The sequence below is a fragment of the Sander lucioperca genome, chromosome 16 (genome assembly GCF_008315115.2).
Source record: "Sander lucioperca isolate FBNREF2018 chromosome 16, SLUC_FBN_1.2, whole genome shotgun sequence".
NCBI classification, from domain to species: Eukaryota; Metazoa; Chordata; class Actinopteri; order Perciformes; family Percidae; genus Sander; species Sander lucioperca.
The window spans coordinates 18095750-18118084 of NC_050188.1; the positions used below are offsets into that span (position 1 = coordinate 18095750).

General features: G+C 40.3%; 1 protein-coding gene across 3 annotated transcripts in view; it reads left to right on the top strand.

Moving 5' to 3' along the window:
* The window catches only part of znf704 (zinc finger protein 704), a 50234-nt gene that overhangs the window by 25012 nt on the left and 2887 nt on the right, over nt 1-22335 (top strand). For 2 of the 3 annotated variants that reach the window (XM_031296262.2, XM_031296260.2), the window contains exons 3-8: nt 11643-11746; nt 13428-13705; nt 18814-18914; nt 19321-19615; nt 20488-20622; nt 20726-20817. In XM_031296262.2, coding sequence (XP_031152122.1) covers nt 11643-11746; nt 13428-13705; nt 18814-18914; nt 19321-19615; nt 20488-20622; nt 20726-20817 — 1005 coding nt within the window. The remainder of the gene's footprint in view (nt 1-11642; nt 11747-13427; nt 13706-18813; nt 18915-19320; nt 19616-20487; nt 20623-20725; nt 20818-22335) is intronic. The other variant, XM_031296261.2, reaches the window with a different exon arrangement.

Here is a 22335-nt window from a genome sequence, read left to right on the forward strand (position 1 = left end):
TTTATACATCAACCTGACACACACACACACACACACACACACACACACACACACACACACACACACACACATTTACCCACTGAAGACCTGGGTCTCTGCCCTGCAGCTCTTTCCCTATATACACACACTACCTGAAGATCTTTCATACACGTAACCATGCCTGCATCAAAGCCATATTAACCTGTCACTACCCACAGTCTGGCTCGCCTTTGTTATGACATGCTTACCTTCAAATTAGGTTATCCATTCACACTAAGTAAGTTAACACGGTGTCGTAAACAAAACTGTTATGCATGCCTCTTTTTAGGGTTTCCTTTGTATTAGAAAAGTGAGAGGAGAAGTAGAAACTGATACGTATTGACATTGTGTAGAGCTTAGCAAGGTAGGGTGCCCATTCTGTCAACAGACCCACACTGCTGTTTAACATCTGTAGAGGTGATTAAAAAAGAGAAAGAAATAAAGTGATAGAGAAGATGCGTGTGTAGCTTCACTGTAAAGGTTTGGTGATCCACAACATACATGAATATACAGTACCTTATAATGGGTCTTTTAAATAAATAGCATTTTAGCCCCAATGACTTGGTGACAAGTGCCTGAGTATTTCAGTGCAGCCCAAATACTTTATGGTCCAGGTGATGATAAAAACATTATGTTTTAAGCTTTCAAAAAAAATTAACCATATATCTGTGCATTTGTTTAGCTAGCTTTTACATCTAATAAGTGGAAATATTTGTTTCCCCCCTGTGCATGTTTCTCTGTTTACATGTTCGAGCTAATTTCGTGTGTGTGTGTGTGTGTGTGTGTGTGTGTGTGTGTGTGTGTGTGTGTGTGTGTGTGTGTGTGTGTGTGTGTGTGTGTGTGTGTGTGTGTGTGTGTGTGTGTGTGTGTGTGTGTGTGTGTGTGTGTGTGTGTTCAGTCTCCCAGCGGTGTGAGCAACACAGATGAGGGAGGCTGATACTGGAGATCTATTTTACTCCAGAATAGAGTGAAGAGGATAGTCCGAAAAACAGACATTGTATACCTGTAATGAATTGTACACTGAGAGAAAATCGTATGTGAGAGAGACTGTGTGTGTCAGCAGGTCAACGTTGACTTATTTATCCATTTACAGCATGAAACGTATCTCACACAATCTCTGCAGAAAAGGACAAAGGCTAACCACAACAAGGATATATACAGTATGTGCAGATATAATCACACGCTGTTGATCTGAAACTAATTCAGTGTGTTTACTACTGTACAGCTGTAACTGTCTGTCTGCAGATACATGAAGAAATAACACACACATATGTTAGTATAATAGTAATAGTAATATACGCTAAGGTTGGGTACCTAACCCGGTACTTTTACCGGTACCGACCGAATCACGTCGGTACTACCGAGTATTGATTCACGTAGAATCAAACGGTGCCTAATTTCGGTACCTGAGAGTAAGTGCAAGTTTATCTGTCCTCTCTGCATGTTGACAGAGAGCAGAGGTCTGACACACACACACGCGCGCGCAGAGGTGCAGACGGAGCAAACTACGTCAGCTCTGCAGTTTTGTTGAAGTCACAGTGAGTCACGTCAATGCCGATAAAGCGGTTTCAAGTGTGGTTACAGTTTTTCAAAACTTCACGCAGACACCTTTTCACTCTGCACTATTATATGATATTATGCTGCGTTCATAGACATCGGAAAAACATTCTTCTAACTGAAAACGTCATCATTTACGTCACTTCCTGTGGGAATTAGAGGTGGGAAACTCGGGCTAGATTTTGCTAACCAAGTTTAACAGTTGGTGACGCGTTGTTGACAATGACGTTTGATGTAGGCGACTTTGGTTCACTGAACATATTTCAATGACAATAAACTGTTTATTGTGGACAAACGCCTCTGCCAAGAAACATCCACAGACATAACAAATTATTAATTAATTACATTTCAAATTATTCATAAATAGACCCATGTATAAAAAAACAATACCTTATCCGTGTCCTTTCCCGTTCGTTGTCCTGCAGATAAGACAAACAAACACCTGTCCATGTGCTGTTTCTATGCTCGTGTAAGAAAACAGCAGCAAATCTTTTGTTATTGTGGGCTCCATGTTTTCACCCACCTGATGCTCTAGGCTACGGCCAACCGTTGGTGGCAGTCATGCAACAAGTTGTTATGCCAAACGCCAATATAACAGAAGAAGAAGAACACGCATCCCGACCATGTGAACGCTGGCAGTCGGAAAAACAACGTAATCATGGGTACGGTCCCTGTTATTCCCAGGTGGCATGAACACAGCATTAATGGCGAGCCGAAAGCGGTCGCAGTGCTGTTGACATTACACTTCCTCTGAGCAGGCACAACAGTGGTTTCTGTGCCCTGGGGACTGACTGACAGGCTGAGGTTGCAAGGCAACTTTATTTCTACAGCACCTTTCAGCAAAAAGGCAATTCAAAGTGCTTTACATGAAACTAATTCAATAGTAATTTAAAAACGGTCATGATGAAAATAAAACAGGCTGAAATAGAATAATATACAAATACAAGAATAAAAGTTGAATAATTATTCAATTTAATAGGTTGTAGGGATGGGTTTGGGAGGAAAGAGGGAGGGGTTTTATTTTTGTTTTTGTTTAATTTCTGTCAGTGTAAAATATTCTAAATAAATAACATAATGTTCTAAGTAAATAGGTTTGGAATTATTTTTACAACTGAAATAATTTTTTTGTAATTACAGAGGGAAAGTATCGAAAAAAGTACCGTTGGGTACCGGAACCGAATTCCAGGTACCGGTATTGGTAGTGGTATTGGTTCAGATGCAAAAGGTACCCAACCCTAATGTACGCCACGCCCTGCTTTGCTCTTACCAGATGGCATTCACTAAGAAGAGTGTCTGTCTGAGAGTGTGTTTGTTGTTAAAAAAAGAAAAGAAAAGAGAACTAATGGACACTGTGTGTCTGTTTCCATCTGCACGTACTTATGCTGCTTACTCATGTGTAAAAATGTTTCTGTATGAAGCTCTGTGTCCTTTACCCAAGTGTGTGTGTGTGTGTGTGTGTGTGTGTGTGTGTTGCTGTGTGTTTACAGGTCCGCTAGAGAGAGAGGCAGACAGCTAAAACATGCTAATGCATAATTAGCTTCTAGCAAAGGCTGATGCATTGTGGCTCTCAGCAATAATATTGTTAAGTCTCATTGAGTATGTTTACATGCACACCAATTTTCCACTATTATTCTGAATATGACAATATTCCAGATTTGATACAGGTCATGTAAACAAGCATATTCCGGTTGGATATTCTGAATAAGGCCTTTTTCCGAATATAGCATTTTCCAATTAAGAAGTGGGATATTCCAATATTATTTGGGTTGTAGAGGCATTCTTTGGACATGTATACAGCGCATTCGGAATATACGTCTCAATCGGGGTTTTTACAGTAGGCTTGTGGTCAGCTCTGTGCGTTGCTGTGGTTGCTGTACACAAACCAAACAGCCAACAGTTTGCAAGGCTGCAGACCTAAAAAGGAGAAACACAGCTACTTTTAAACATTATCAAAGACTTGGATATCAACAGGTTTTTGGATATGCGCACATATCGCTATGCCAACTTTTTCAAAAAGCTGGTTGAAGGAATGAAAGAGGGAGCCTGTGTTCGCACGGTCGTACAAGTCCGCCACCTCTGGAAATTTATTTTTTTTATTTTGCACGGCTACATGTAAACGGGAGTATTAGTGGAATATTCACTCTCATTAGTCATGTAAACAGCTTAGTCGGAATATCGTCTTTGTCAGAATAAGGGCAAAATCCGAAATATGTGCATGTAAACGTAGTCATTGACTTCATCATCTGTTCCATTCTATACATGACCTATCTTATACAGTCAATAAGCCATTCTCTATACAGTTCAATATAGTAGACAACAGTTGTCACACATCCTCATGGTGGCACCAGAGGAAGATCAGGGGATCACAAAAGTAGGGCTGAACGATTTTTGAAAATAATCTAATTGCGATTTTTTTCCCAAATATTGCGATTCAATTATTTTTTTAAGCTCTTTGTCTTCTGTATTATTCAACAAAGACAAACAATAAATCATTTTATAGTATGAACAACACACAATTACACACTAGACAGTTAAATAAGTAAAAATATAGTATATAGTACACACACACACACACACACACACACCAGTGTATTTTTTTTACAGTGCACAGAGAGGAGCTGCCTCCAGCCCCTCCCCCTCGTGAAGTTGCGTGCCGTGTGCATGACACAGAACATTGCACTTGTTCAGAGAGGCTATCGTTACGTTAGCTAGTTGCTGGTGTTCTTGCCATGGGATTAACTGTACTAATAAAACTGTTGAAACCCCGCGGCCACGCTGCTGTGAAAGCTCCCCGAACGTCATTAATCAGTCTGATTGTTACCCCTCTCAGTGGCAGCTCCTCCACTCATATCTTTATAACGGAGCTAACCGGAGCTAACCGCTAATCAGAGCTAATCGTTGCCAACCGAGCCTTCAGTTCTGCGTGCCTGTATCCATTAACTGCATGTATGGACTTGAATAAAACCCTTCATTTTATTAAAATGGCTGTAAATGTTTTAAACTACAACTCAGAGTTGTTTGAATGACAGAAATCAGCTCAAGGTACGGCGTAGCGAGCGGGCTAAGTTGATGCTTTTTCTGCGGAGTGCAGACTGATTAGCTCTTGCGAGTCACGTGACCAAATCGCAGCCTTTGCGATTAGGAAATCGCGTTTTAATTAACATATCGCGATATTATCGCAAATGCAATTAATCGTTCAGTCCTACACAAAAGTCATTATGCTTTATCCTCTGGTGATTATAAATGTCTGTTCAACAATTTACAGCAACCTATCTAACAGTTGTTGAGATGTTGATTGTTGTTGAGTCTGGAACAGTGGTGGACCGACCAATTGAAAGACCAACATTGGCATCCCTAGCCATGCCGCTAGTGTGGCTACTGATCAGTTTTGAAAACTTGCACCACAGATGAAGGCACCATATTTGCCAGCACTGCATGTTCACCATATAGTGCCAGTATATACCACAACAGGAGCCAGTTTGTGCTTTTATTATCAGTACATAAATACATAAAATGTGGCTATTGAAACCAACAGACGACACCAAGGCAAGATGATTTATTTTGGACCTCACCTCCATGTGCAGTAAAAGTCCTATTGCATCCATAAAAATGTCCCCTTCTCATAACCCATGTGTTCAGCTTTACAATATGGCAAACACCAGTCTGCAGCTGTCGGCAGCACGTGTGCAAACCTCACATACACCCTCATGTGTGTCATAGGTGCAGTTCTAGAATTCACACATCACAGGAAATTAAATAGGCAACACAATGCTATAATATCCCCATTTGCATGTTTCTCAGCTTTTATAGAAACACAGTTTTTGGGATGTATGTTTTCCAACAAAGGACTGTTATCTGTAACATCTATAGAGCCTGAAAGATGCACACAAGCATGTCAAAGAAAATTCCTGTGTCCCTTAATACACATCTGCCAATCAAAAGCTGTGCCCTTCATGCATGCATGCCCTGTGTCATATGCAGATTCCTTTTGTGGTTTTGTGGTTTTGAGGTTTTGTGTGTGTGTGTGTGTGTGTGTGTGTGTGTGAAGGAGAGTGGAAGAGATCAGATAAGCACATGGTATAGGAGGCGCTTTCTGATTTATAGAAACTTGTGGAGGAAATAGACGTCATAGTCCAGTGGCTGTAATAAACAAGTAGACCTCCCTGCACTGCTCAGCATAAAAGAGACAGACAGACACACACACACACACACACACGCACCTTGTTGTTGTCTTGCTCACTTACTTTGCTCATAGTATGATTTTGCAGCAATAAAAGTCAAAGAAGCTCAAAGTGTGGGAGGGAAAGTGAGCGAGGGTGAGAGAAGCAGAAAGAGTTTAAAGTTAGTCGAGCAGGGGTGAAGGGAGGAAGAGGAGCAAGAGGACGGAGTACAGACAGAAGAGTGTAGGAGTGAGGGGTGTGCTGGGCAGCACTGGTCTCGGTTTCAAAGGAATTCCCGTAACCCACCGCACCATTCAGCTGTCTTCATTATAACTGATTGATAGTTTTTGGATGACATAGAAACCAAAGCTACAAGGGAGTTGTGCCTGTTTGTGTTTGTGTGTGTGAAGATTTACCTTGGCCCATTTAGTTTGAATTAGTTTGGAGAAGGGAGTTTATAAGAAAGATTTCAACTTGTCAAGAATTTGACCTGCGATTATTTTGTTGACTCTGGGCAGAAGTTTCCTCTCATTAGCTTTAAGTGGAGGGATGTTGTGGTGTGTCGGCAGCCAAGTGCTGTACCAGGATAAATACTGACAAATTATTTGTTTCAAAGGCAAGATTTGTCCTGTGGTTTCACTCAAAGATTCCCTTGGGTTCATTCTAGGGAATCTTTTTTTGTTTTTAAGCATTTAAGTTCAAAGAAGTGAACATGGGATGGTTTTCTGGGTATATTAAGGGTAATAGCCTCCTCTCATGTTTCAACCACTGTTGAGGTATCCTTGAGCAACGCACTTGACTCCCAACTGCTCCCAAGTCTGCTCTGGCAGTTGTGGTTGTACTGGGTTGCTTACAGGTGTGAGTGAGCAACAGTGTTTAGCAGGGCTAGGCCTGGCCTAATAATGTGGCACGAAGGAAACCAAGACAGAAGTTATGTATCCACATCCAGGTAAAACAGCAATTGCTTAAATTATTCAGTGTTGTTCTGTAAAGAAATAGGTTTACACTTTTTTTAAATAATAATAATTGCACCCTCTTGCAATTTGTCCAACCAGAACATGAAACTAAACTAAATATGATGAAAAACAAAAACCAGGCCCACATTTCATTGGATCACATCTACCTGTCAAACTAACATGGCCACAGTAACTTCATCCCCTGTTATTGTCTCACTCCCTGCCCAGTGTTTAGTTTGAAACTGGATACTGCTGCCCGTCCCCCACAACTGTGGAGACTTTGCCACACACACACACACACACACACACACACAGCCATATCTCCCACTAAACTCATCAGAACCCCTGAAGAGGGAGCTGTTGTTTTACGTATCTCCGCACCCTCACAGGGGTGAATCCCAATTCATCTATGAATCCAATTTTATCTCCTGTAGTTTGTAATTTCTGTGTTCAACATGTGTTCATGATATTTTCAGTGAATGATCTATGTAGTAGCTCTCTAGAATAGTTCAGTAACAAATGGCCAGTATCTTCTTTTTTCAGTATTAACATTTTAAGACACAATTAAAGACAATAGCAGTCTGCTCATCCACACCATGTTAAGGCAGTGGCCTGAAACACATCAGGCCATATCAGCTGTTTGAATGCATACAGGAAGCAGAGTATATTTTCTACTCGAATGGATTGTCTTAAGAGATTTAGTAAACAAGCTCTTTACTTTGTCTCTAGTTTTCTGATGATGAAGCTATACGAACATGATTATGCATTTAGGAAGACTCGGGGGTCCGATATTAGAAGATGTTTTGATTGCAAGTTAGTGAAGTAAGAATATTAAAACACACTCTCTCTAGCATACGAGCAACACACAAACATGCCAACATATGAGACTCATTTATCAGAATTCACTTATCCATCCATTAACCCTCCTACTACGTCTACTGCCACATCATGCATTTTATCATGTGTCTAACACACATACACACACACACACACATGCTTTTGGTGTGTTAATTATAGCCATAATAAGCACTTGGACCAAAACTAAGTTTGATAAGACCACTAATGGCAAATGTGATTTGGGGAAATTCCCCTTCCTGCCATCTCTTCCTCTCCCTCTCATAAGTCACATCTTAATTATTAGTCCTCCTAATGTGTTTTTTGAGATTTAGTCTTTCGTATTTCAAGATAGACAAAGCACCCACTAATTATTGTCTGTCTCGGTTGCCATGGAGTTAATATCTACAGTCACATGATGGCCTCCCAAGGTGACTAGGAAGTTGTTTTACGGCGACGTAGGGTGGGGGGTTATGGGTGAAAGTGGCAGTTGTGTGCAGCTTTGTTTCTTGATTTATGTGGAGGCTGTAATGACATCATATACAACAGTCAAAAGGGTAATAAATTAGACTCAGCTAATGGAGGCTGAGGCTCTTTCTTTGTTAGCTAACGCTCTCGTCTCATAGGGAAAAACCATCTCCATTTGGCCTGTAAAGTTAATACACCTTTAATGGCTTTACATTAATGTTGAAAATGTAATTTATTCAAAATGATCCTAACGTTTAAGAGTCTGTCCAAAACTCAAACTACTTTTATTGTTATTTTTTTGGGGCTTTTTTTTATTAGATAGTGCAGATAGACAGGAAATGGGGGAGAGAGAGGGGATGACACGCAGCCAAGTGCTGTGGTCTCGTAATAGTTTCTTGTTAACATTATCTAGTTTGTATCAGATCACTGCTCTGTTACAAATTAATTAAAATTATAATTAAGTTAATTCTCTTTATTTGTTACATATTGCCATATTGATTTTATAGATATAGGACCATATATCTATTATATTTAACACAAATGTTTAGACAGTTTTTAGGAGAAGTGTCAACTCGGGCCAATGAGCGTTGCGGTAAAAAAGAAAAAGAAAACATCAAAGAAATTGTTCTCAATACAACTGCCAAAACAGTAAGAGCTGCTCTGCTTCCCTGTGCTGTATTCTCTACAGCCTTTGTTACCTATTATGGAAAAGGTTTACTCTAGACATGCTAGATTCAAAATGACTCCACTAAGTGTTTGATGAGATTTATCTACTAAGAAAACATAGTGATGTGTCCTTTTATAATCATTATAGAGTCAGAAATGTCTCATTTAAACTTAATTTAGTGACTACTTTGGGGAATAACGTTTATCAGCTTTGAGTCGTCTAAGTCATCTTAAACACATCTTTGTTAGTTTGACACATGTGGATTTTGGCACTTTCTTTTTCTCTAGATTTGCTTAAGCTTGTTCAACTTAAATGGGTAGCATCTGTGCCTTAAAGCCATTCTAAAAATAAACATTGGGGGTCACGACTGAGCTTAGACTGGCCACTCAACACGTTTGACACTGTTTTTCTTAAGCCTCTCTGCTGTTGCTTTTGATTGTACAGTACAGTATGCTTTGGGTCACGTCCTGTTGGGGTGTGAATTGTTTCCCAAGTGAAAGGGGCAGTGAAAGTTATTATTACATGTCTCTCACTTCCCTGTCATGCTTACAGTGGGATATTGCACCAGACTGCAACACGACTGAGGAGCCTTTTGCATGTGTTTGCATGCTGCATAGGATGTTTTTTTTTCTGCCTTACAACACAGATGCAGTGAGTATAGTGATCACAGCCAAAGCCCTCTTGTGACAGACACTGTGTTCCTGGGTATTGGGGTTACTTGTATGGCCACTTTTCTTGTTTTTATATCATTTTATTGTTTTTTTTATTATTTAATTATATGTAAGATGGAATGTCGTTGAATTTGGAAGACGCAGGTTTCTAGTTTCACTCTCACACCTGTAATCTCAGTGGGCTTTCGATGCTTTATTTGCACAAATTGTTTTTGCTGTGCACATTTATTAGAAACATTCCAGTATCCATTATCCAGTACAGACTTAATTTTAAGGATCTAATAAACATTTGGGAAGGATTTCTTTTTACTTGCCACTTGCAATCAGTGTAAGAGTACTGTAGATGAGTGGTAACTACAGATACATGTGCTGATGGAGGAGAATAATTGTTGCATCATCTCACAGATTTTACATAACTTGTACAATCCTCTATCGGCATTTATTTGTTTGACGGGTATAAGGAAAGTAAAAGATGGGTTCTTTATTTCAATATCTTTGTTGCCTGTCCTGGATTTAAACCAATTTGGATGCAGTATAACCATTTGATCTTAGCATCTGTGAAAACTTGGTGATGGCTGATGGGGTTTTTTTTTCAAGGCAGCAGGAGATTTCATCATTGTAATAGAATTTCTTTGACCATTTGACTTCAACACACAATCAAAGCCCCGCTTGCTCAGGAACAAAACACGCACACACACTGCGAGAGGATGAAGACAGCTGTGTTCTATTATGTGTTTTCCACGCGCCAATTAGAAGAGACAAATACAGTATGTGTTGTGTGTGGTTAGTCTGTCAAATGGATTAGCTAGTGTGTGTGCTGTACAGCACTGAGCTTGTGTTGATAATACAGGCTTTAGGGATTGTTGATTTTTTTCAATGGTATCTGGGAATTGTATCAGTCGCCTGTAAAGTATATTTAAAAAAAAAAAAAAAAAAAAAAAACTTAAACGTAATTAGCAGCTTATGTTGTAGTCAGGCCCGTATTAAGACAATGTGGTGCCCCTGGGCACTATACCTCAAAGCCAAGGGGATTTCTCAAATGTAATTTACTAACTTGTACAACTACATACATGTAGGCATATGAGCAGTGAGCACTATATTCAAATGTCTCAATTCAAAATGTCGAATTCAAAAAGCACAGCACTCAATTCAAAATGTCAAAATCAATACACATCAGTACATCAGCCCAGCAGACAAGCCAAAAAAACTAACAAAAAACAAAACATTTTTTATTTCACGGCCCTGAAAGCAACTCCTCTGATTGGTCAAAAACTTTCAAAAGCATCATGGGAAAGCTAAAACTGCTTTAGCATTACAGCTACCGGCAATAAAATGACCGAAAATGAATAAGATATGGACAAAAGACTATCAATATTAGATCTAAGAATATGGATTTATTGCACAAAGTCGTCTGAAAGAAATACGAGTTCTGGAAAGAAGCACAGACTGTGGACCGGTCTTTTACACTTCTCTGCATACTGAATAAACTCAGGAAGCGCATCGTCCGTGCTATGTGCTTGAAAAACACGGAGAAGGGTTAGGCGCAACCAAGTCTCACCCAGAGGTGGGGGGGGGGGGGGTTGTGTGAAAAATGTTTTTCTTTGTTTGCCAATTACATTGAATCAAGAAAGCCAACCACTTATAATTTTTTATAACAGTTAATATTTTACATTCATCATTATGATAAAATTGTTCTGGGGGTTAAACTGGTCACTTTGAATTATTGTTAAAAAAAAAACCATCCCCCAAATTATACATTTGCGCGTACTTGTGGACCAAGTCAACTCTGACAGATTGGGGAGGGGGAGTGATAGTGGTCATGTAATATTGATTTATTTATAATGTGTTATTATTATTATTATTATTAATATTATTATTAATATTATTATTATTATTAATAATAATATTATTGTGAAATTAGTGTTCATAAACAAGTAATGTATGGTCTTTCAACAATTTCAAGTGAATAATATAACAATTTACGGAAAATATTGTTAAAGCTTGTGTCATGTGGTGCCCCCCCCACTGGTTGTGAATGATTGGTCCCCCTGGGCACTGGCCCAAGCGCCCTTATGGATAATCCGGCATGGTTGTAGTCATTGCAGCCGAATGCAAAGCTGAGTGAGTTTTAGACTAGAAGGCCTGATTCTTGTCTGAAAACATTTGGAGGGAAATGAAGAAGACACACACTTACTGTGTTCTTGCTGCCCACTTCATGTCCATCTTCAGACATTGGTATATGTGTGTAAGGTGTGTATATAATGATAATGTATGCTCAGTAAAATTCTATTTTTCTGTTGTGTTTTCACAGACGGTCAGAGGAGGAAGTGGACATGGACAAGGTGACGGCTGCCATGGTGCTGACAACTCTCTCCACCAGCCCCCTGGTCAGAAGTCCACCTGTTAAAGTCAACGGTGAGTATTACAGCTAACAACTGAGTAAGTGGGGGATGGCACAGTGGGTTTTGGCAAATACATTATGCTTTAAAATAATCGTTGGCTTTGATGTATCATTAATTTCCTTGTTCCAGAATATTTATGAAAAATGAACCTGTGAAAAAAGAAGCCCAGCCTTTTCGTTCCCTCACAGCTGTTATGTTGTGAATGCATGTGGAAGCTTCGGTTGATAAATTACTGCCACCTGCTGTGCTTTAGTATTCTCTCATCAATGACTTCTGCAAATCCACACAAGAGCACAATGAGTCTGGATCTCTGCCACCCAGTACATGGTGGCGGAAAATCCAAAGTGCCTCGTAACTGCAGTCACACGCAACCACTCAGATACTCTGTGCAACCAAACAACCGTCCATTTAACCAAGCAGACATGCAGCCAACCCTCCAACTACCATGCACGTGTTATCACAGGCACACACACACACACACACACACACAATGCGATCAGATGTTAAATGTACATCTCATACATCTTGCACACATGCAAATGGATTTTAAATACCAACTGTACAGTTTTATTTTAATGTAGTCATACAGATGTCACACCCATGCAGACAAGTTGGAGATCATACAATGTGCATTTACATCAGTACACACAGTAATGCAGTCTAATGCATAGTGCACCAAGCAATGCATCATGGTTGACATTTAATTCTCATAATCTGCCATATGATTGTTCAACTGCATTAGTTCTAACTCTCATTAAAAGGTGTTTTCTTATGTTTTTTTGTATTTCTGTACCACATATAACCAAATGTATATCAGAGCAGCTTTCTTAATGTTGGTGAGATACTTCCTCTTTAATGTGACATGTAGTAAAGAAAGACTCTGAGGAGAGACACCTCATCAAGAAGTAGCTTCACTAAACCAAACAAAGCAGGTCTGCTCTTAACTCTTCTTCTCTCTGACTCGCACACACACATCCCTCAAAACACACACATAGTTTCTAATACACACTTACAGTCATGTGAAAAAATTAGGACACCCATTCTAAAGTTGACTAAAAAGAGGAATAAAAAAATCATCTTTTGCAAATTGATCTTAATGCCTTAATTAAAAAAATGAGGAAAAATCCAACCTTTAAGGACACCAATTTTTTCACTCATTTTTTTAATTAAGGCATTAAGATCAATTTGCAAAAGAAGATTTTTTTATTCCTCTTTTTAGTCAACTTTAGCATGGGTGTCCTAATTTTTTCACGACTGTATGTACACACTCCAAAGTTTCCCCAAGCCTCATCCTTCACAAAGTGAAATGCCTTTTGTAGCTGACAATCAAAAGAAACATTTCTTTTATCTAAAAAAACAACAAAAAAAAACATGACGTTGGAAGTGTCTCTGCGGAAGCACAGAAAAAGGAAGTCAACTTTTTTTTCTTCTGTGTCACTGACAGCAGTAGTGCTGGGTGGCTCATTTGTGTGAAGTGCAAAAAAAGCCATCTAAACTGTCTTGATCTCCCATCATCGACAGAGGAACACCAACACATTTTGCTGTGGTTGTATCATCTACAAACCTGACTCAAAAAGTTGGATTTGTTGTTAGATTTACTCTCATGATCTACCTTTCTTCCTCTCCCCTATGTTCTCCTTTATTCCCCCCTCCCCTCCACCCTATCCCCTTTCTGTTCACCTCCATCGTCTTAGAAGGTCTGAGTGGTTCGTGGAAGGAAAACGGCTCAGCTGGCCCCTTCACCCCATCCAGCAACAACTCTTCAGGGGGCTACTGGAGCTGGTCTGCCCCTAGTGACCAGTCCAACCCTTCTACACCTTCTCCACCTCTCTCTGCCGACAGCTTCAAGCCCTTCCGTGTGCCCAGTCTGGGTGGTGTGGGATCCGGCCCTGCAGGGCCTGAAGACCCCAGCCTGGATGAACAGGACGGCAGCAGCCTGCTCTTCGATGAGCCCATCCCTCGCAAGCGCAAGGTGAATACTGTAGACAACAGCTGAGTTAGAAGGCTGAAGGTAAAGGCCAGTTCTGTTTCTGTACTCTGAAAACAATCTTGGTGAATTAGTAGGGGTGTTGAAATGAATCATTGTACCGATGCATTGCGATGCGGACGTGGACGATTCTGCATCGATGCAGTGACAGACCATAATTTATTTATAGCCTAATAATTAGAGATGTTCCGATACCGATACCAGTATCGGTATCGGCTCCGATACTGCCTAAAACGCTGGTATCGGTATCGGGAAGTACTGGAGTTTATGCACCGATCCAATACCACGTAATAAAGCCCTAAAGAAAATCTACGTTAAAGTAGTTTATTTTCCCGTTATAACTGACCGTCAAACTGGATAATAAAAGAAAGTTCTGTGGCATTCATTGTTTGTGTTTGTTCATGTTTCACAAAGAGTTTAACCTGAGCCAGACCGACAACAAAGATAGAAATATCACATCCATACAGGGATAGTAGTACACAGTTGTTAAAACATAATAAAATATATGACACACTGGTATCGGATCGGTACTCGGTATCGGCCGATACGCAAGTTCAGGTATCAGAATCGGTATCGGGAAGCAAAAAATGGTATCGGGCCATCTCTACTAATAATGTTCCTTGTTGTTTTTCCGGTCGTTGCTTTTTTTGTTTTGCCTTTTGTCTGCTGTGTTCAGACTCCGCTACACTCAGGAAGTGTTTTTTTAAGAGCAGATACAATAAAAAGGGGAGTTTATATATATGTGACTGCTTGAAGTTGTTGATGAAAACCATGTGTAGCAATATATAATAATATTGAGGAGGTGATGCATCATGATAACGATTCAAATCGTTGACAGGATAATCGTAATCAAATCAAATTTTGAGACCAGTGAAGATTCACACCCCTATGAATTGGTAGGTGAAGTCATTTCTACTATTGAAAAACAAATAGACATTGAGAACTAATGTATTGCTACAAACGTACAATTTTGGAACATTTGAAAATGAGTTCATCCACACCAAAACACATCATCAGGAATTTCTGCGATCAGCACTGAGATATCAATCAAATCACTATTTTATGATGTTTGTCATAAAACAACCTACACATAAGACATTTGTCCAAATATTTACCAAACAAACAAACAAACAAACAAAAATACATTAAACGACTAAGATGTCTGAAAAGCACATACACTAGTTGCAGGATAATTACTAAACCTCCTTTATTGTGTGAGCAGCTACATTGACTGATACATTGATAAATAGGCAACAGGAAGTTGTCTTCTTAACATTATTGCTACAAAGCCCAATAACATGTCAAGCTTACGTTTCCAAAAGCTATGTTCTCCCATTCAGACTTAAACCAGTATTGTGAAAAAGGGTTACTCTGGACTTTGAAAAATGTAGTGTGAGAAATGGTTTATTGTGGATAGAAGGCCAAACTGAAGAGAAAAATATGCATTTCATATAAAGCTATCTTGGTATGGACAAGGTCTAAGTGGCTTTAGTGAGAGTTATTTAATAATAAAAAAAATTTCTCTCAGGCTCCGATACATTGGCCAGTTACTTCCTTAGTCCTCAGTTTCTATGAAATAAAACAAAAATTGTTTTGTGGTTTGTATTGTTTTGTCGCAACAAGTCGTTTCTTTTATTTCAGTGTGGAGCTGTCACAGAGTCACATATTAAAGGGGTTTAAAAAGGAACGACAGCAGCTCTCCTGATAACAGACAGATCTCTTAATAAGAAGCTCTCAGATCTGTACACAAGCTGCTTGATTCCCTCCTTTAGAGAGTTAACACACTGTAATATTAACCTCTGAGGTTACGGATGTAGTTTAGACTCTGACTGTTTGATTGGCAGAGATAACAATGGGACAGGAAAGGACACAGCCTTTTTGCTCCAGTGGTAGTTATGTCTTTGCTGCCCTTTTTGTCTGCTCGTCTCATTCTCTACAGACCACTGACAGCTCATCACATCCACAGCTCAGTGTCACATTTATTATTTTTTCTGATGTAATTGCTTTGCGCTCCCACTTTATATCTCTCTCTCATAATCAGCACACCTACTTGCTGGTTTGTTGCTTGCTGTCAAAATCCTCCATCTATCCCTCCTTTCACTGTCTCTCCCCCTTTCTTCCCCACTTTCTCTCCTGCTCTCGCCAATGTTTTTTCCCCCCTCTCCCCTCGCTCTGTATATATGTGTGTGTGCGTGTTTGTGTGTGTCCTCCCCAGACATCCACCCTTCATAATTACTTCTCAGCCTGCACATGCAACAGCAGTAATGATTTGAATACCCGCTAAAGCAAACATAAAGATCTTGCCAGCTTCATGTTTCCTCTTAAAATCGATAAAGATCTTGGGTGAGCTCTACATCGTCCTGTATTAATTGGGCACTTATCACAAAGAAGGGCATGGAGAGGGAGACATTTAGAAGAGAGAAGGAGGGAGAGGAAGAGCCAAGGAAGGTTATGGATGAAGAATTAAATGGGGACTACACGAAATTACACGAAAAGGGAAGAGAGAATAGAGTGTGGATGGAGACAAAAACTGTTTTTCTAATAGGCTTGGATAACAATGTAGTTGACTTACATAATCACACAAACACACACACACATGTGCTATATGAGCGATGCCAAGGTTTCACATTAAATTATCTACAAGCTCCTCTGGTGCTCTCGCTTCTCTCTTGGTAAGACAATACTGTTTGGAGCTCCCCATTTAATTAACTGTGAAATTTAAAAGGAAATAACACACTCACACACTCGATGACACACAAAACAGGCTTTTGTTACCCAAAGACACAACAATACACGGGGGACAGATGCTTGTTGTGTGTGCATGCGTTTCTGAAAAAAGAGGAGGAAAATTAAAGAAGAAAAAACATCTTGTTAAAATTAAATCAGCCCCCCTCAACAATAGTTTGATAGACAGGCCTATAAGACCATTTATAATGGCTCAGAGTAAGGTAAGCAGGAGGGCAGGGAGAGAGCACACAAGGCTCCATGATAAACAATGTACAGTCTCTATAGGAGGCCAGTGGTGTAATTACAGTGGATGGATAAAAGATACAGGAACCTCACTAGCTCACAAGAAGTCCTCACTCAGTTCAAGTTGTTTATACCTTTGTTGTCCGTGTACAGTGAATATTCAGTTTTTACTGAAGTGAAGTTTGACAGCATTATCAATATGACACGACAAACATGATCCACATTTATCAATAGCAGAACAACTACTTTAAATATGCAGCACCCTTTTAATACACACTTCACCATAAAGATGACTATAAAATATTGATTAAAAAATACTATAGACTTCGGTTTTATAAATAGAAATATAAAGCATGTGAATGAATGTCTTTGAGATCAAAAGGGTGTGACACGCTGACGTTATACTGTATAATGCGCAGCAACTCCCTAGGATATGTTGCTGTCCAGTTTCCCAGTGATGCTGCATGGAAACTCCCTAGAAAATCATCAGGTTTATCACTTTCACTCCCCAAGTCTGGACATCCTGGCTACTGTACCTCACCAACTTCTTCTGTCTGTATGATACATCTGTTGTGGGCTGTGGGCATCAGTTTGTACAAATCAAATGAATGCTGTGCAATGCAGCTGATGTGTGTTCCACTTGAGGGTTTTTGAGAGAGATCCTGAAGTTCCCGGCATAGTGTGAAAAGGCTGCCTTTCTCCTCTTTCACTAGCATATGTTCCCAAAATTAACAATGTTTTGTTTCTGCTTAATTTCTAATTTCAGTGTAATGTTTTAGTTTATTTGATAAATTATTATTTGACATAGGCCTGTTTGGTTTATGGGTTCATAGTATTTTGCTATGGTTCTGCCTGTGATGTGGGGGGTAGATCAGCAGCTCATCAGCTTAATTAAGGAGAGTGCATGCAGGTGTGCCTGATTAGGTCTTGAGGGGCTGAGCACTCCTCAGTTGTAGAACAATAGGTAGGATAGTGTGCAGTGAATGACATTTTTATAATATTTGGGGTGCCTATTGTTGTGGGTGCACATATATGTATAAATAGTAATGTCAGCAGTAACTGATCTATCTAATTGTAATGGTATTTTCAGATACAGAGTGTTAATGTTGCGTTCTCAGTTTAGCTCACCCTATAATCACCTGTGCAGGTGGTAGGGTCCAGTTGGGTGAGGCTGAGAGGTTAAAAGTGCCTTCAGAAGCATGGGAAGATAGAAAGGATTCGGCAGCTTGCTGTGAGGTTGCTGTTATGTTTGTTTGCTGTTATTTTGCCTCAGTTTAATTTAGTTTTTGTATCTATCTGGGTTCAGTTTGTGCCCTTGTTTGAGTATGTTTTTTTTTTTTTTTTGCTGTTTTATTAATAAACACACCCGTTTTTGCACGTTTTTGCACAAAAGCTTCCTGTCCAGCCTCCTCAACACGCCCCGCCACCTCATCGGCCTTGGCATGAGGTGGGTGGTTTGACAGTGAGAAATACTTAAATCCATACCAGTTTTTATTTTATTAACTATTCCTTAGCATATGAGTGAAATGATAACATTGACTATGATGAGCATAGTTTTCATTGCACATACTGGTGTCACTTCATCTAGTTTTTCATTTCTGTCCAGTCTTGCAGCGACTTCACTGATGCTGCCGCTCTAAAATCCACAATAAAATACAAATATTAAAGATAAAAATGTAATCAATAAATAAAGTCCTAAACTGACCCCTTAAAACTTCCAGTAGGTGAAAAAGAGCCTCAGTTAAAGTATGTTATGCAGTCACTTGAGAAGCCTGAAACATTCTCCTACCTGCCTGATAATGAGGAAGAAATTGAAATGAATTGATGTACTTTAGGATGGTTGAGCAGATGTACCTCACCTTTTGTAATATAGAGATGGATTGTATGCACATATCATAAAAAAACACTCAGGGAGTTGATCTGCACACATCTGATTGCTTGTCATTTACTCTGTGGTTATAAAGGAAGTCAATATGAGAGCATCAACCAAACACGGATGTTATACTGTATGGAAGGAATCATGACTCGACAGCAAATGTTGCTCTTTTTGCCACAAAAACAACCACCACCACATATTTCTGTCAACACCAAACCATTCATGAGCTCCTGTGTGTTTCTTGCAGAACTCCATGAAGGTGATGTTCAAGTGCCTGTGGAAGAACTGTGGCAAGGTGCTGAGTACCGCTGCTGGCATCCAGAGACACATCCGCACCATCCACCTGGGGCAAGACACCAACTCACACATAACACACTGCCTACCTTAGCTGCAGTCCACTCAAAGCCTCCAAAACAGTTTTTTTCACTTCCTCACTCACCCCTCCAACCAGCTTCCTTGTCAAAACAGCAGATTAATGGCTGATGAATTATTGCCACAGTAACCGACCTGCTCCTGGAGAGAGGTTGGAAGCAGAGAACAATGATATCGGATGAATAACACATTTATACTGACATTCAATTAAACTGAGGTCCCAAGCTGGTTAACTGCAGATGACGGTGTTTCGTTGGTTGGGGGAAATTACATTAATGTTGAAGAAGGGCAGGGGTCGTGCGCGATTGCTTTGACAAGGTAATTTTTCTCCATCCTCTCTCTCCATCACCCCTCACAGTTTGTACCCTCTATCTGTTTGTAGGCGTAACTGTGACTCGGACTGCAGTGATGGCGAGGAAGACTTCTACTACACAGAGATCAAGCTCAACACCGACTCGGTGGCCGACGGCCTGAGCAGCCTGTCCCCTGTGTCCCCGTCCGTCCTCTCTCCCCCTCCTCCTCCCCCCTCTCCTCTCCCGGCTCTCAGCCAGCTGTCCGACTCCCACAGACCTCCGCAGTACTCCGACACCAAGGAGCCTCACGCTGGCGGCACCACCCCGCTCAGCCGCTCTGCGCCCAGCGCACTCTACCTCATCCACACGGACCACGCCTACCAGGTGAGAGGCCGCAGGGAGCCAAGGGAGTGTGCACATGTACAGACACACATAAACGCACCCTCACACAGGCTAGATAAAGATCAGTGTACAACACACATGATCGATGCACTCTCTGGATCAATATACACACCACAACACACTTATCAGGCTACACAAAATGCACATATTTTCTCTCACACAATACTATCAGGGTCCTCATTATCCTGATTATGTGTCACAGTGTTTACAAAAAACTGTTGATGTCACAGCGACTTATGGTCCCTTGCTCCCGTTAGCAGCTGTGCTAACAGTTGTGGTAAATTGACACACAGCAGCAGGTTTGAACAAATATTTGTAGGTGGTATAATGACACAACCCATCAATTAGTGTGAGGGCTGTGTGTGTGTAGTTACATGTTTTAACAGCAACATAAGTTATTAGTGCTTAATTGAAGAGTTTTTACAATGTGAGATACCTAAAGACCTTTAGTGCAAATAAACATAACTAATTGTTTTAAGGATTAGTTTGAGGCTCAGTTGTTTTTACAACTGAATTTCAGGGGGAAAGTTGTTTTAAAGTGACTTAGACATGCCTAATGTTCAAGAATTGTCAAAGAATTTTCCTTTCTTAAAATTAAAACCAGTTACACGACCTCCAGGATTTCTTTTCAGCCTTGCCAATAATTAAAAAAAAAATAATTATTTGAAACTCAGTTTTCATTAAAAGAAATGAAGTGAAAGTTATCAAACCAAGCAGCAGTTAAAAACACATGAAACGTGATTTAAAAGTCAAGGTTTTGAGAAACATGCTTTGGAGAGGCCATAAAAATACTACTGTTAAACATACATTGTTCCATTGGAGTAGGAAATATGACCTTTGACCTCTGCCCTCAGGCCACGGCTCCAGTGTCCATCCCGTCCAGCAGCAGTAACGCGACTGGCTCACCCTCCACCAGCTTCACTCCCACCAACAGCTCCAGCTTCAGCATCTCCTGGCAGTCACCGCCCGTCACTTTCACCGGGACCACAGTGAGGAATCTTTAATGCACATGCAAGACCAAGCATTTATTCTCAGCCACATACGTAGTTACATTTGTGTTCTTGTAATCCCAAATCTGTCTGCCATCTTCAGGTTTCCCCCAGTAAAAGCCATGGCTTTGGCGAACAGCGCTCCCAGACCATCGCCGTCCTCTCATCCCCTCCCAGAGCCACCACTGCCCTCAGGTAAGGGATCCTCACTGCTCGCCAAGTCTTACCTGACATTTCCTCTTTAGCTTTAATTAAAGGCCGAACAAACTGAATGCACATACAAAGCCCAATTGCAATGAAGTTGGGACTTTGTGTAAAACGTAAATAAAAACAGAATACAATGATTTGCAAATCCTTTTCAACCGATATTCAATTGAATACACTGCAACAACAAGATATTTAATGTTCAAACTAATAAACTTTTTGTAAACTATTGGTTTTTTTTTGCAAATATTCACTCATTTTGAATTTTATACCTGCAACACGTTCCAAAAAAGCTGGGACAGGGGCATGTTTACCACTGTGTTACATCACCTTTTCTTTTAACAACACTCAATAAGCATTTGGGAGCTGAGGACACTAATTATTGAAGCTTTGTAGGTGGAATTCTTTCCCATTCTTGACTGCAGGCAGGCCAGTCTAGTACCCACACTCTTTTACTACGAAGCCACGCTGTTGTAACATGTGGATGTGGCTTGGAATTGTCTTGCTGAAATAAGCAGGGACGTCCCTGAAAAAGACGTTGCTTGGATGGCAGCATATGTTGCTCCAAAATCTGTATGTACCTTTCAGCATTAATGGTGCCTTCACAGATGTGCTAGTTACCCATGCCATGGGCACTAACACACCCCCATACCATCACAGATGCTGTCTTTTGAACTTTGCGCTGATAACAATCTGGATGGTCCTTTTCCTCTTAGGCCCGGAGGACATGACGTCCATGATTTCCAAAAACAATTTCAAATGTGGACTCGTCAGACCACAGCACACTTTTTCCACTTTGCGCCTCAGATAAGCTTGGGCCAAGAGAAGCCAGCGGTGTTTCTGGGTGTTGTTGATATATGGCTTTAGCTTTGCATGGTAGAGTTTCAGCTTGCACTTCTTGATGTAGCGACGAACTGTGTTAAATGACAATGGTTTTCCAAAGTGATCCTGACCCCACATGGTAATATCCTTTACAAAACAATGACGTTTTTAATGCAGTGCCGCCTGAGGGATCGAAGGTCTCGGGCATTCAATATTGGTTTTCGGTCTTGCCGCTTTCGTGTAGAGATTTCTCCAGATTCTCTGACTCTTTTGATGATATTATGGACTGTAAATGATGAAATCCCTAAATTCCTTGCAATTGTACATTGAGAATCGTTTTTCCAAAACTGCTGGACTATATGCTTACGAAGTGGTGAACCTCGCCCCATCCTTGATGTGAATGACTGAGCCTTTTGGGGATGCTCCTTTTATACCCAATCATGACCAATTAACCTGTTTTTTTGAGCATTCATCAAATTTCCCAGTCTTTTGTTGCCCCTGTCCCAGCTTTTTTGGAACGTGTTGGAAGTCGCTGCAACAACAAATTCAAGATGAGTGAATATTTGCAAAAAAACAAAGTTTATCAGTTTGAACATTAAATATCTTGTCTTTGTAGTGTACTCAATTGAATATAGGTTGAAAAGAATTTGCAAATCATTGTATTCTGTTTTTATTCACGAATTGGGG